This window comes from Schistocerca americana, chromosome 3, assembly GCF_021461395.2.
Source record: "Schistocerca americana isolate TAMUIC-IGC-003095 chromosome 3, iqSchAmer2.1, whole genome shotgun sequence".
In the NCBI taxonomy this organism is placed as follows: domain Eukaryota; kingdom Metazoa; phylum Arthropoda; class Insecta; order Orthoptera; family Acrididae; genus Schistocerca; species Schistocerca americana.
The window spans coordinates 509,874,686-509,889,503 of NC_060121.1; the positions used below are offsets into that span (position 1 = coordinate 509,874,686).

The 14,818-nt window shown below is 44.9% G+C and overlaps 1 protein-coding gene across 1 annotated transcript in view; it reads left to right on the top strand.

Moving 5' to 3' along the window:
- Positions 1-7,160: 7,160 nt before the first annotated feature.
- The window catches only part of LOC124606170 (sodium channel protein Nach-like), a 105,699-nt gene continuing 98,041 nt past the window's right edge, over positions 7,161-14,818 (top strand). The window contains exon 1 of the mRNA XM_047138137.1: positions 7,161-7,286. Coding sequence (XP_046994093.1) covers positions 7,171-7,286 — 116 coding nt within the window. The 5' untranslated portion in view covers positions 7,161-7,170. The remainder of the gene's footprint in view (positions 7,287-14,818) is intronic.

Consider the following 14,818-nt stretch of genomic DNA (forward strand, 5'->3'; position numbering starts at 1 on the left):
ACCGAGCGGTTCTAGGCACTACAAATTGGGACCACGCGACCGCTACGGTCGCAGGTTCGAGTCCTGCTTCGGGCATGGATGTGTGTGATATCCTTAGGTTAGTTAGGTTCAAGTAATTCTAAGTTCTAGGGGACTGATGACCTTAGATATTAAGTCCCATAGTGCTCAGAGCCATTTGAACCATTTGAACACGCGGGCAATTCTTCTCTGAAAAAAAAAAAAAAAAACCATATGAACCTAACATAAAATGACAAAGAGCATAAATTCACATTAAGGGTTAACGTTTTGACTACATAACCCACATTAAAGCCATTGTGACGCGTGAGTTGAACAACTTCCGAAAGAGGGACTTTTCTGACAGTTTCACGTAGTTGTATGAAGGTTCTACGCGTTGTGCTGAGGTGGGGGTAAACTGCAGAACACCTGAACTATTAAAACTATAAAAACTAATGGTTTTAATACAGTCTAGAAACTTTTTGAAGTGACTGAATTTATGTTATAACAAAAAATAAATACTGCAACGGACTTAGTGCCGAACCTGGTATGAGAAACCAAATTTCAGATGGTTCAAATGGCTCTGAGCACTATGCGACTTAACTTCTGAGGTCATCAGTCGCCTAGAACTTAGAACTAATTAAACCTAACTAACCTAAGGACATCACACACATCCATGCCCGAGGCAGGATTGGAATCTGCGACCGTAGCGGTCGCTCAGCTCCAGATTGTAACGCCTAGAACCGCACGGCCACTCCGGCCTGCACCAAAATTAATTCGTGAAGCCTGATATTAAGTATATATGTGAAAATAAGAACCTGTACCATACAGTTCATTAAAATTTAAATTTAATAGTGTGATTTATGTTATTTTAAGTCCCTTCAAGAAAGTATGGACTAATTTTGAAATCACTTTTTGGAGCAAATAAACATTATTTAAAGTAATTATCTTTTGTGGCTAATAACGAGACATCAAAAACGTACTACAGAAATGAACGAGGGTTCCACGATAAAAGTGAACATTAAAAAGAGTTTCACTTACCAAAAAGATTAAGAAACGCCACTCCTATCGCAGAAAAACAAAGGGACTGACAGACAGCTGTTTACGGGACAACTACCACAGCAATGACCAATAAGACCATGAGTCTGGCCACACCACCCATCCTGCGCTCAGTCACAGTCTAACGTGCACGGTCGGGACACCCATTGCTATAAAAATTATTAGCGACTGACAGTTGCGCCGACACCAGCGCCCCTAGCGCTGAGAAAGCTAATGGTACGATAAATGTTTGTTTTTAATTATTTTTCTACTTGCTTAACGAAATAGTTATTATATTTATGTGTTACAAGGATTAGTAAATTATCAAGAGACTGAATGGTCTTGAAATAAACGGAAAAACAGCCGAATGTCACTGATTTCCTGAGGTAAGCAACAACCTATTTATGAAGAAATACTTTCGAATACGTGTGTAATTGCAGCTTTCTCCGCCGGAAGCAAGAGAATACAACACATATTCATGCATGAGAAGCAAATATTTCTGTTGTTAACCGTTCCTATTATGATAGGCGTTTTTCCTGCTATAACAGTATGGTACACTTTCTGGCCACACCTCCCATCCTGCACTCTGTCACAGTCTAATACGCGCAGTCGCGACACTCGTAGCTTTAAAAGTCGTTGCTGTTACGTTGAAGTGTAAGAACGATCGAATCATTCTACACCATACTTGGAGTCGAATGATCCGTATGTTCTTACGCATAACTCGACTTTCTAATGCACGTCACTTTTGCCTCAAAAGAAATGTGCTGATGATTGTTGCCTTTTGTAGCTCAGATGTGGCAACAGTGCGAAAATTAATTTCCTGTGTATCGTGAAACAGTATTATTGCTTTTGACGTTTCATTATCACGTTTGCGTGGTTTTCCCTTCAGTCGTAGTTGTGGTGGCTTATTTGAGACGTTTAATAATCTTAAGTATTTGCATTCCATTCAAGTATTTTACCTTCCACATTCAGTAATTTGACTGGAAGTGCGGAGGAGAAAACTTATCGCTGTTGAGATATACGACGTTTTATTCTGCAAAATATTAGGTCTTCTGCAGTTTACTACCAATTTTTATGTTCTTAAAAGAAAACAACATTCCTCAGTAAATACGTGACTGTACGTTTTGTGTTGTGGCTCTGCTACCTCACTAGGTGGTTCATAGTCAGACGCAGACGGCAGTCAAGGTCTGTAACATACCTGTTGTTATTGGTTATTGTACACTGACCCTACGACTTATCTTGGAAGATATGTTAAGGAAAGGCAAACCTACGTTTATAACATTTGTAGACTTAGAGAAAGCTTTCGACAATGTTGACTGCAATACTCTCTTTGAATTTGTGAAGGTAGCAGGGGTAAACACAGGGAGCAAAAGGCTAATTTATGAGTTGTACAAAAACCAGACGGCAGTTATGAGTCGGGAGGCATGAAAGGGAAGCAATTGGGAAGAAGGGAGTGAGACAGGGTTGTAGCCTATCTCCCATGTTATTCAATCTACGAGGTGCATTCAAGTTCTACGGCCTCCGATTTTTTTTCTAGTTAACTACTCACCCGAAATCGATGAAACTGGCGTTACTTCTCGACGTAATCGCCCTGCAAACGCACACATTTTTCACAATGCTGACGCCATGATTCCATGGCAGCGGCGAAGGCTTCTTTAGGAGTCTGTTTTGACCACTGGAAAATCGCTGAGGCAATAGCAGCAGAGCTGGTGAATGTGCGGCCACAGAGAGTGTCTTTCATTGTTAGAAAAAGCCAAATGTCACTAGGAGCCAGGTCAGGTGAGTAGGGAGCATGAGGAATCACTTCAAAGTTGTTATCACGAAGAAACTGTTGCGTAACGTTAGCTCGATGTGCGGGTGCGTTGTCTTGGTGAAACAGCACACGTGCAGCCCTTCCCGGACGTTTTTGTTGCAGTGCAGGAAGGAATTTGTTCTTCAAAACATTTTCGTAGGATGCACCTGTTACCGTAGTGCCCTTTGGAACGCAATGGGTAAGGATTACGCCCTCGCTGTCCCAGAACATGGACACCATCATTTTTTCAGCACTGGCGGTTACCGGAAATTTTTTTGGTGGCGGTGAATCTGTGTGCTTCCATTGAGCTGACTGGCGCTTTGTTTCTGGATTGAAAAATGGCATCCACGTCTAATCCATTGTCACAACCGACGAAAAGAAAGTCCCATTCATGCTGTCGTTGTGCGTCAACATTGCTTGACAACATGCCACATGGGCAGCCGTGTGGTCGTCCGTCAGCATCCGTGGCACCCACCTGGATGACACTTTTCGCATTTTCAGGTCGTCATGCAGGATTGTGTGCACAGAACCCACAGAAATGCCAACTCTGGAGGCGATCTGTTCAACAGTCATTCGGCGATCCCCCAAAACAATTCTCTCCACTTTCTCGATCATGTCGTCAGACCGGCTTGTGCGAGCCCAAGGTTGTTTCAGTTTGTTGTCACACGATGTTCTGCCTTCATTAAACTGTCGCACCCACGAACGCACTTTCGACATATCCATAACTCCATCACCACATGTCTGCTTCAACTGTCGATGAATTTCAATTGGTTTCACACCAAGAAAATTCAGAAAACGAATGATTGCACACTGTTCAAGTAAGGAAAATGTCGCCATTTTAAGTATTTAAAGCAGTTCTCATTCTCGCCACTGGCCGTAATATTCCATCTGCCGTACGGTGCTGCCATCTCTGGGACGTATTGACAATGAACGCGGCCTCATTTTAAAACAATGCACATGTTTCTATCTCTTTCCAGTCCAGAGAAAAAAATCGGAGGCCTTAGAACTTGAATGCACCTCGTAAGATGAACTTCAACAAAGCGAGACAAGGATAATGGAATGTAGTGGAATTGAATCAGATGATGCTGAGAGAATTAGATTAGGAAACGAGACGCTTAAAGTAGTAAAGGAGTTTTGCTATTTGGACACTGGTAAGCTTGTTCTCCGCTACTTGGGCAGCAAAATAATTGACGATGTCCGGAGTAGAGACGGTATAAAATTTAGGCTGGCAACGGCAAGAAAATTGTTTCTGAAGAAGAGAAATCCGTTAACATCTAATATCGACTTATGAGTTAGGAAACCTTTTCTGAAGGTATTTGTCTGGATTGTAGCCATGTATGAAATGAAATGGACGATAAGCAGTTTATACAAAAAGAGAATAGGAGCTTTTGGAATGTGATGCTGCAGAAGAATGATGAAGATTAGATTGGTAGCTCATGTAACTAATGAGGAGGTACTGAATAGAACTAGGGAGACAAATAATTTGTGGCACAACTTGACTGAAAGAAGGGAGCGGTTGATGGGGCACGTTCTGAAATATCTATATATATATAAAGTTGAAATGTGTGTGAAATCTTATGGGACTGAACTGCTAAGGTCATCAGTTCCTAAGCTTACACACTGTTTAACCTAAATTATCCTAAGGACAAACACACACACACACACACCCATGCCCGAGGGAGGACTCGAATCTCCGCCGATACCAGCCGCACAGTCCATGACTGCAGCGCCTTACACAGCTTTTCTTTTATCTTTTTTTTTTATTTCGTTTTCGTTCGTTTCATCTGCTCAGTGCGGACGTCGCAAGACACCCATTTCAGTTCGTCGTTGATTCATTAACTCAGTTTTTTTATTACAGAGGGCAAGCCAACCCTCTAACCGAACACGCTGAGTTACTGTGCCGGCCACCGCTCGGCTAATCCCGCGCGGCTCTGAAATATCAAATGATCAACAATTTAGTGCCGCAGGGAAGAGTGGGGTGTAAAAATCGTAGTGGGATACCAAGAGAAGGATACAGTAAGCAGATTCAGAAGAATGTAGGTTGCAGAAGTTATTTGGAGATGAAGAGGTTTGCACAGGATAGGGCAGTATGGAGTGCTGCATGAAGACCACAACAACAACATGCTTGCTTCTCAGTGCGGTATGTTTCTTTACGGAAGGTGTGAAGCAAACTGTAAAATCGCGTAGAAAAGTGATATGACGTTATCATTCTGTAAAGCGAACTCAGTACTGCACGTTAACGGGGAACATGTACTCGGTATGGAACTGCGCTACCGGAGCTAAATGCTGCGCTTGCCTGTAACGGCGAAGCGACATCATTCTTCCCCGCACCTACCAATGTGCACTCCGTGTGCATCCCGGGGGGAGTCATTCCAGATGTGGAAAGGGTCCTTCCTGATGCCATGAAGGTACAGGGTGCAGCCATCTGCATGTGGTCGCTCATGTCGGCGCCAATGATGTGTGTCGCTATGGATCCGAGGAAATCCTCTCTGGCTTCCGGCGGCTATCTGATTTGGTGAAGCAGAGCTCACCATCTGCAGCATCGTTGACAGGACTGACTGCGGACCTTTGGTACAGAGTCGAGTGGAGGATCTGAATCAGAGGCTGAGACGGTTCTGCGACCGTGCGGGCTGCAGATTCCTCGACTTGCGCCATTGGGGGGTGGGGTTTCGTGTTCCGCTGGATAGGTCAGGAGTCCACTACACACAGCAGGCGGCTACACGGGTAGCAGGGGTTGTGTGGCGTGGATTGGGAGGTTTGTTAGGTTAGATGGCCTTGGGAAAGTACAGAAAGGGCAACGCCTCAGAGGATGCGGGGCAAAGTCAGGACATGCGGGTACCAAGCAGCAATCGGTATTGTAATTGTAAACTGTCGAAGCTGCGTTGGTAAAGTACCGGAACTTCAAGCGCTGATAGAAAGCACCGAAGCTGAAATCGTTATAGGTACGGAAAGCTGGCTGAAGCCAGAGATAAACTCTGCCGACATTTTTACAAAGGCACAGACGGTATTTGGGAAGGATAGATTGCATGCAACCGGTGGTGGCGTGTTTGTCGCTGTTAGTAGTAGTTTATCCTGTAGTGAAGTACAAGTCGATAGTTCCTGTGAATTATTATGGGTGGAGGTTATACTCAACAACCGAGCTAGGTTAATAATTGGCTTCTTTTACCGACCTCCCGACTCAGCAGGATTACTGGGAGAACAACTGAGAGAAAATCTGGAATACATTTCACATAAATTTCCTCAGCATGTTATAGTCTTAGGTGGAGATTTCAAATTACCAGATATAGACTGGGACACTCAGATGTTTAGGACGGGTGGTAGGGACAGAGCATCGAGTGACATTATACTGAGTGCACTATCCGAAAATTACCTCGAGCAATTAAACAGAGAACCAACTCGTGGAGATAACATCTTGGACCTACTGATAACAAACACACCCGAACTTTTCGACTCTGTAAGCGCAGAACAGGGAATCAGGATTATAAACATAGAAATAAGGATCCTTTATTGTATGATTATATGATAGCGGAACAAACACTGGTAGCAGTTACTTCTGTAAAATATCTGGGAGTATGCGTACGGAACTATTTGAAGTGGAATGATCATATAAAATTAATTGTTGGTAAGGCGGGTGCCAGGTTGAGATTCATTGGGAGAGTCCTTAGAAAATGTAGTCCATCAACAAAGGAGGTGGCTTACAAAACACTCGCTCGACCTATACTTGAGTATTGCTCATCAGTGTGGATCCGTACCAGGTCGGGTTGACAGAGGAGATAGAGAAGATCCAAAGAAGAGCGGTCCGTTTCGTCACAGGGTTATTTGGTAAGCGTGGTAGCGTTACGGAGATGTTTAGCAAACTCAAGTGGCAGACTCTGCAAGAGAGGCGCTCTGCATCGCGGTGTAGCTTGATGTCCAGGTTTCGAGAGGTTGCGTTTCTGGATGGGGGTATTGAATATATTGCTTCCCCCTACTTATATCTCGCTAGGAGATCACGAATGTAAAATTAGAGAGATTCGAGCGCGCACGGAGGCTTTCCGGCAGTCGTTCTTCCCGCGAACCATACGCGACTGGAACAGGAAAGGGAGGTAATGACAGTGGCACGTAAAGTGCCCTCCGCCACACACCGTTGGGTGGCTTGCGGAGTATAAATGTAGATGTAGATGTACCCGCCTCCCCTTCAATGATCGATTGTCAATTACTTTTTGCTCTGGTTGGGATATAGATGACGGTTGGCTCGCGTAGCCTCCGGGCTGTGGGGGCGCGAGTGCAGTGGTGCGCATGCGTTAAGGCACGGAGCCTTCCGGCTTGCGCGGGCTTCAGTCGCCAGCGGGCTAGTGGCAGCAGCAATGCGTCTGCAGCGCGCGGCCGCCGCCGCGAAGACGTACGTGTTGCACCTGGGCCGCGAGACGAGCGTGCACGGCGTCAGCCACCTGGTCGCCCCCGACAGGCACCCACTGGAAGTGTGAGTCACGCTCTCAAAGTCCTTCTTGCCTTGACAAAAGTTACTACGTAACTGACAGTCGAGTACGGAAGGGGGCGATGTTCTCCGCTTTACCTTTGCATGCGCACAATGAATGGCTGGATAGTTTTACACACTGCCTGTTAATATGAAATATTGGGCTTGCTTTGAAGGGTGTCGATAGGTTTATCACTTTCCTGCGCACTTCGACTACTACACTACTGGTCATTTAAATTGCTACGCCACTAAGATGACGTGCTACAGACGCGAAATTTAACCGACAGGAACAAGATGCTGTGATATGCAAATGATTAGCATTTCAGAGTATTCACACAAGGTTGGCGCCGGTGCCGACACCTACAACGTGCTGACATGACGAAAGTTTCCTACCGATTTCTCATACACAAACAGCAGTTGACCGGCGTTGCCTGGTGAAACGTTGTTGTGATGCCTCGTGTAAGGAGGAGAAATGCCTACCATCACGTTTCCGACTTTGATAAAGGTCGGATTGTAGCCTATCGCGATTGCGTTGGTCGAGATCCAATGACTGTTAGCAGAATATGGAATCGGTGGGTTCAGGAGGGTAATACGGAACGCCGTGCTGGATCCCAACGACCTAGTATCACTAGCAGTCGAGATGACAGGCATCTTATCCGCATGGCTGTAACGGATCGTGCAGCCACGTCTCGATCCCTGAGTCAACAGATGGGGACGTTTGCATGACAACAACCATCTGCACGAACAGTTCGACGACGTTTTCAGCAGCACGGACTACCAGCTCGGAGACCATGGCTGCGGTTACCCTTGACGCTGCATCACAGACAGGAGCGCCTGCGATGGTGTACTCAACGATGAACCTGGGTGCACGGATGGCAAAACGTCATTTTTTCGGATGAATCCAGGTTCTGTTTACAGCGTCATGATGGTCGCATCCGTGTTTGGCGACATCGCGGTGAACGCACATTGGAAGCGTGTATTCGTCATCGCCATACTGGCGTATCACCCGGCGCGATGGTATGGGGTGCCATTCGACTGCTGCCCTGGCCAGCACATTCTCCAGATCTCTCATCAGTTGAAAACGTCTGGTCAATGGTGGCCGAGCAACTGGCTCGTCACAATACGCCAGTCACTACTCTGATGAACTGTGGTATCGTGTTGAAGCTGCATGGTCAGCTGTACCTGTACACGCCATCCAAGCTCTGTTTGACTCAATACCCAGCCTTATCAAGGGCGTTATTACGGCCAGAGGTGGTTGTTCTGGGTACTGTTTTCTCAGGATCTATGCACCCAAATTGCGTGAAAATGTAATCAGATGTCAGTTCTAGTATAGTATATTTGTCCAATGAATATCCGTTTATCATCTGCATCTCTTCTTGGTGTAGCAATTTTAATGGCCAGTAGTGTACTTTCCTGCGCACTTTGACAACTACAGGACTTTCTGACGCATAAAATAAACGCGCTGCACAGAGAGAACGCAAATAAACAATGAAACCTAATTGCAGTTGTTACGCTCCGAGGTGGTCGTGCGCCCCCCCCCCCCCCCCCTCCTGCAAAAATCATCTCCCCAAAAGATTTAACTTTTTGCAGCTTTTTCTACAAGCATACCCTATAGCAAATTTCCTATAGGGTAGATTTAATACAAATGAAGTTTTATTGAAAAGTTATTACTTCAATGATCTATACGGAGTTGTCAGAAACGCTCTCAAAAGCTTGTAAGGGTGTTGCAGGGTACGCTGTGCTGAGAAATAATTGTTAAGAAAAGAATTCGATAGGTTGTGCCGTTTCCGAGTTAATAAGCATTGAAGTTAGCCAGTCAGGCCTCCGCGCGCGCATAATCAAGCTGCCTGCCATATACAATTAGTGCCAGTTGTCCTCATAGCGTAGGCGACAGCGCACTAGACTGCTCAGCCTTTGGCTCGGATTCGATCCTTACTATGATTCAATGTCCAGTTTTCTTATCGCTCTCGTTTGGTTTTAGGAAACCAAACGAAGAACAAATTTGGCGGCACCGTCTTGGGCGGGCCACTTGAATTTGCGCGCGCAACGTCCTGATCGCCTAACGCCAATACTAATTAACTCGGAAACGGTGCAACTTATCGAATTCTTCTCTTAACAATTATTTCTCACCACAAGTTACCCTGAAATACCCTTAAAAGCTTTTCAGACTGTTTATAACCACCCTGTATCGACGAAAGATACTGCACACAACTAATTTAATGTATTATTGTAGTAAATAAATTACGAATTGTACAAACTTTTTAAAAGAATTGAAAATGAAACAAAATCTACAGCTTATTGTTTGTTGTAGTTTCTGTACATTGATTTTATCATGCTTTATAATGAAGAACAGATTTTCTTTGCCCCACTAAATTATTAACAATGAATGAATTAATAGAAAATAGAAGAAAAAGGGCTATAATTGTCAAGAGCACATTCCTCCCCAAGAATTGTGTTCTTATTATAATGATATTTTATTTTCTATTTCCTTGATTTGATCGCAGCAAACTCATTAATAATGCCACTGGAATCAAATTTAGCAGACTTGCAGATTTGTCGTATTCCATCGACAAGCTAGCTGAATTTGACAATCTGCTTCAGCTATACTCGACAGTAAATCGTTTGTTACCATCTTTAACTTGCTGAAAGTGAATTGAAACTGTCATAAATATCTTCGTAGCTATTTCTATCTTCATAGCTATTTCGATGTCTGGAAAGCACATTAAAAAAAAAAAAAATTCTAGGTAACCGAATGGGAATCTGCGTCAGTGCTCTTCATCAGCTCTTTCTGCTGGAATGTGAAAGCAGCTGTTTCGTTAACTAGCTCTGTTGTATCGAAATTTCTGTTTTATTTGGTACAAAAATTTGCTGCATGTTTTTCAGAATAAGATACAGAGCTCTCATGTAACGCTTTCCTAACGGGAAATTAAAGTGAGATGAAATGGTATGTTATATGAAAGATCTGTTTCCCATTTCACTTATTACTCTACCGAATATTTTCAAGCAGCCTAGCTTAAACAGTTTCACGCCAGTCGTTAAGATCCTACAATACTGTAGTGAAGTAGCAACTAAAACTCCATAGTTGAAGATCAGCTAGCTGTTAGGCACCAAGCGCACTGTTGACGGTTAAAATGCGTGTTCGGTAGCAGCCATTTGTAGGAAAGTAGGAACACGTGGGGCTGGAGAACACACGTGCCCCAAAAATGGTTCAAATGGCTCTGAGCACTATGGGACTCAACTGCTGAGGTCATTAGTCCCCTAGAACTTAGAACTAGTTAAACCTAACTAACCTAAGGACATCACAAACATCCATGCCCGAGGCAGGATTCGAACCTGCGACCGTAGCGGTCTTGCGGTTCCAGACTGCAGCGCCTTTAACCGCACGGCCACTTCGGCCGGCGCCACACGTGCCCCCTCCCGGTTAATTCTTAAATCGGATTTCTCGCTTTTTTTTTTCTTAACTGGCCACTTTTTGCTTTTTGCGCTCCCTCTGTCTACGCCATTGACGGGGGAGGGGGGCTTCTCACCACTCTCTCGGTACGGACCTGCTGGCAAATGGCACCTGATGTAGAGGAGTGCCATGATAAAGGTAAAAATGTGTAAATGTCGTATGGCATTGTTGGCCGGGAAATTCCACGAAAATGCTCCAGCCGCGTGGTGGAAAGTGCGTTCTTCCTCGATGCACATTGGCCTCTTTCGTTGATGATATGTGAAACCTGAGTCTTATATGTACTTGAAGAGTGTAGGTGAGTTTAACAGATGCATGTATAGTGTAGTGCCATGTCCGTGTTGTATGGTGACCAGAGAATCCCAGTCCTACCACAGAGCCTACTCCTCTCGAACAGCACCAAGAAGGTCGCCAAGGTCAACGTCCACATCCGATGGATGGGTCACTATCAACAGTGTCTCACTCCATGAGACACTGTTGTGAGATTTGCAACTTAATCCAGGGCACTGGAGCAATGTGTGGCGATCAGGAACATCACGACAATACCTCTGCTCCCCTTAGCGGCCAACTACTGGCAGTTTTAAGATTCATCCACCACCACGGTTCGAATCGGCTTACCTCCGAATCGAATGCCACCGCGCAGGCGTGTGTTAACGACATCGGCTATGGATGCAGGTCTGTGATAGCCGTGAACAGAACAGGAGGCCTGACCAAAAGCTTTCTCAGAAGGATTGTTTCTATGGTAGCTGCTCTGTAAACAAATTGTCGTTAGTCACTTTGTCATTTAGATCTTGGTTAATACCTATATTGTTAATACTTTTTTGGTGTTCATGCTACATCATATTCAGTGATTGCCTTTCCAACGTTTTGGCACCGTTGAACTTTTTCGGAGAACTTCTTACTGAAGGTAGTTCGAAAGAATGCCTGCGAGTGGGAGAGACGTGTGGGTAACAGCCATTCCCATCGCTTCCCTCCACCCCGCGACTACTTATGGCCTGTGGTACTGGCTGCCCGAAAAATATTTCCCTCCCATCAGCCTTAAAAAAAAAAAAAAATGGTTCAAATGGCTCTGAGCACTATGGGACTTAACACCTGAGGTCATCAGTCCTCGACTTAGAACTACTTAAACCTAACTAACCTAAGGACATCACACACATCCACACCCGAGGCAAGGTTTGAACCTGCAACCGTAGCGCCGGCCGGTGTGGCCGTGCGGTTAAAGGCGCTTCAGTCTGGAACCGCGTGACCGCAACGGTCGCAGGTTCGAATCCTGCCTCGGGCATGGATGTGTGTGATGTCCTTAGGTTTAATTAGTTCTAAGTTCTAGGCGACTGATGACCTCAGAAGTTAAGTCGCATAGTGCTCAGAGCCATTTTTTTGCAACCGTAGCAGCAGTGCGGTTCCGGACTGAAGCTCCTAGAACCGCACGGCCACAATGGGCGGCCATCAGCCTTACTAAGCCTTGTTTCGTTGTTCGTTTTCCGTTAGTATATACATTAAACGGCAGTGTATACTGCACACTGATTTATAGATGGTGTCCAGCGAAGGAATTCCTGATTTCAAGATTAAAAATATCGAAAACTAAGATCGATAGACGAATGCAACAAATGGCATGTTTATTGTGAAAGCAGTAAGAAGTTTATAAAGGAGTTTCGAAATAACAGATGGTTCTGTAATCGCAATACGTACTGCCTATAAATAATGCGCCGCAGCTTGGTGTATTAGGAGTGAGTGTCCCGAGGCGAGCATACGTATATCGGACACACACTTAGTACGCGCGCGCGTAGTGGATGAGGCTGTGACAACGCACGCACGTGCGGTGACGGCAGCACCTCTGACATGCCCTCTGGCTTTCCAGAGTTTCCTAGCCCCATTCGGCAATGCAAGAAGCGTGTCACGAGAGGAGTACAGGCGCTGGTGAACTTTTCGCGACGGGACTACGGTTCCGAACGCAACATTACGAGATCGAGTAGCTGCAACGGAAGGGATCAACCCATCGCCAGCAATTATAGTAATTCTGCAATAATCAAACCTAACCATCCTCAACGAGGTCACATCCTGAACTGAAGCCACTGTAGATGCGTCAACTCTTCCTGTCGAAAGAGGGAAATGGGAGTATGAAGCCATTACAGGGCGGAGAAGGAACAGCGTCCTATCTGCTGATGGAGGACGCAAGAAATCGGCACCGTTACAGACGGATGCTTCCAAGAAGGAGGCCGCCAGGGCAACTCGGTCACGTAACCTGTCACTGACATTGGCCTCTCAATATGTGCATTCCTTACTGTCATTTCTAGTTAACAATATTAGCTTATTCCCAAGGATAAGCAGCTTTCACTCAATTAATACCCGGCAGATATCAAACCTGCATCTGGATTGGACTTTCTTAACTCTTGTGCAGAAAGGTGTGCAGTATAGTGCTGCATCCATTTTCAATCAGCTACGACTCGAATTCAAAAATCTTAGGAGTAATCAACGCGCTTTCAAATCGAACTGAAGACTCTCCTCATGGGTCACTCCTTCTATTTTGTCGAGGAGTTACTTGAAAAATTAAGCTGATTCTTGTTGTATTGTTGATTGTGTTTACTTAAACGTATGGATTGATTTTTTTCGGATTCGTAAACATTTTATTTTTATCTGTTCTTTTATGTTGTAATTTCATGTACTGACATGTTCCATGACCTTGGAAGTTTGCTCCTCAATTTGGTCCTACGGAGCCTGACGTGTAAATAAATAAATAAAATTTTAATTTTTTCTACTATTTCCATGTGATACGTAGGTCTTTGAGTGCAACTACCTCAATTGTGCCTGCCCGGTTAGCCCAGCGGTCTAACGCACGACTTTCCGGAGTGGGAAGGAGCGCCTCGTCCCCAGCACGAATCCACCTGGCGGACTTGTGTCGAGGTCCGGTGAGCCGGCCAGTTTGAGGATGGTTTTTAGACGGTTTTCCATCTGCCTCAGCGAATGTGGGCTGGTTCCTCGTATTCCCCCTCAGCTACACTATGTCGGCGATTGCTGCGCAAACAAGTTCTTCACGTACGCGTACACCACCATTACTCTACCACACAAACATAGGGGTTACACTCGTCTGTTGTGAGACGTCCCATGGGGGAAGGGGGGGGGGGGGGGGGGGGGGGGTCGACCGGGGGCCGAACCGCACAGTAAAGCCGCCGGCACACGGACCGTGCTGTCGAACGTCAACGTTGAGCGTGCTTAGTTCAACGTGCTGCTGAACGCTCAGAAACGATGCGACTTGTGCATACGGTGCGTGGGCCCCAACGTGGTACACGCGATCGCAACGCACTCTGGCGGCAGTTGCGGGAAGTTTCTAGTTCGTAAATCACACTGTTTACTAAACGGGCGCGCGTAAAATTCCCACTTTAGCTCTATTAAAACGCAAATTTCCTCCATTGTCCATGAAAAGGAAAGTACCACGTCCAATCAATAAGGACACAGGCTTATAAAAGTTGCATTACAAACAGTGCGATACAAATTTGCAATACTTCTTCACGTAAGATAAACATTATTTCATCATTCCCACATTTTAGTAAAACTCGAAGGTTAGTCTTACTTGATCACTGTTCCTACCCAGTAGCAGAATCTTTGCAACACGTGAATTACGAAGCGTAAAAGAAAAAGGAGCAAAATAGCTTTACACAAGTAGCGCAGCGTGTGCTGTAGATCAAGCCAATCGTACAACCAAAGAAAGGTGAACTTATATTTACACAACATCAAAAATTATAGTGTATACTTATATTAAACTAATAATAAAGTAACAGAACCTAATAAAAACGCAAATGTTAGGAAAAAAATTTACGTACTGTCGAGTCGCGAACCACCGCCCAAACATAAAAATTCCACTTATCAGTAACGCTATTCACCATGCTAAACCAACATTTGGTAGTTAATTGCTATTCATAGGATCTTACGAATCTTAGTACTTGTTGAAAGCTTTAATCGTAGCTATGTTACTAACTGAAATTTAATTATAACAAATTGTACCAAGAACAATGCGTTTTGGGTGCATCTTCACTGCATTGCTGCCTTCAAATAGCATACTCTCATAATACGCATGTTGCAATAATTCTTTTAC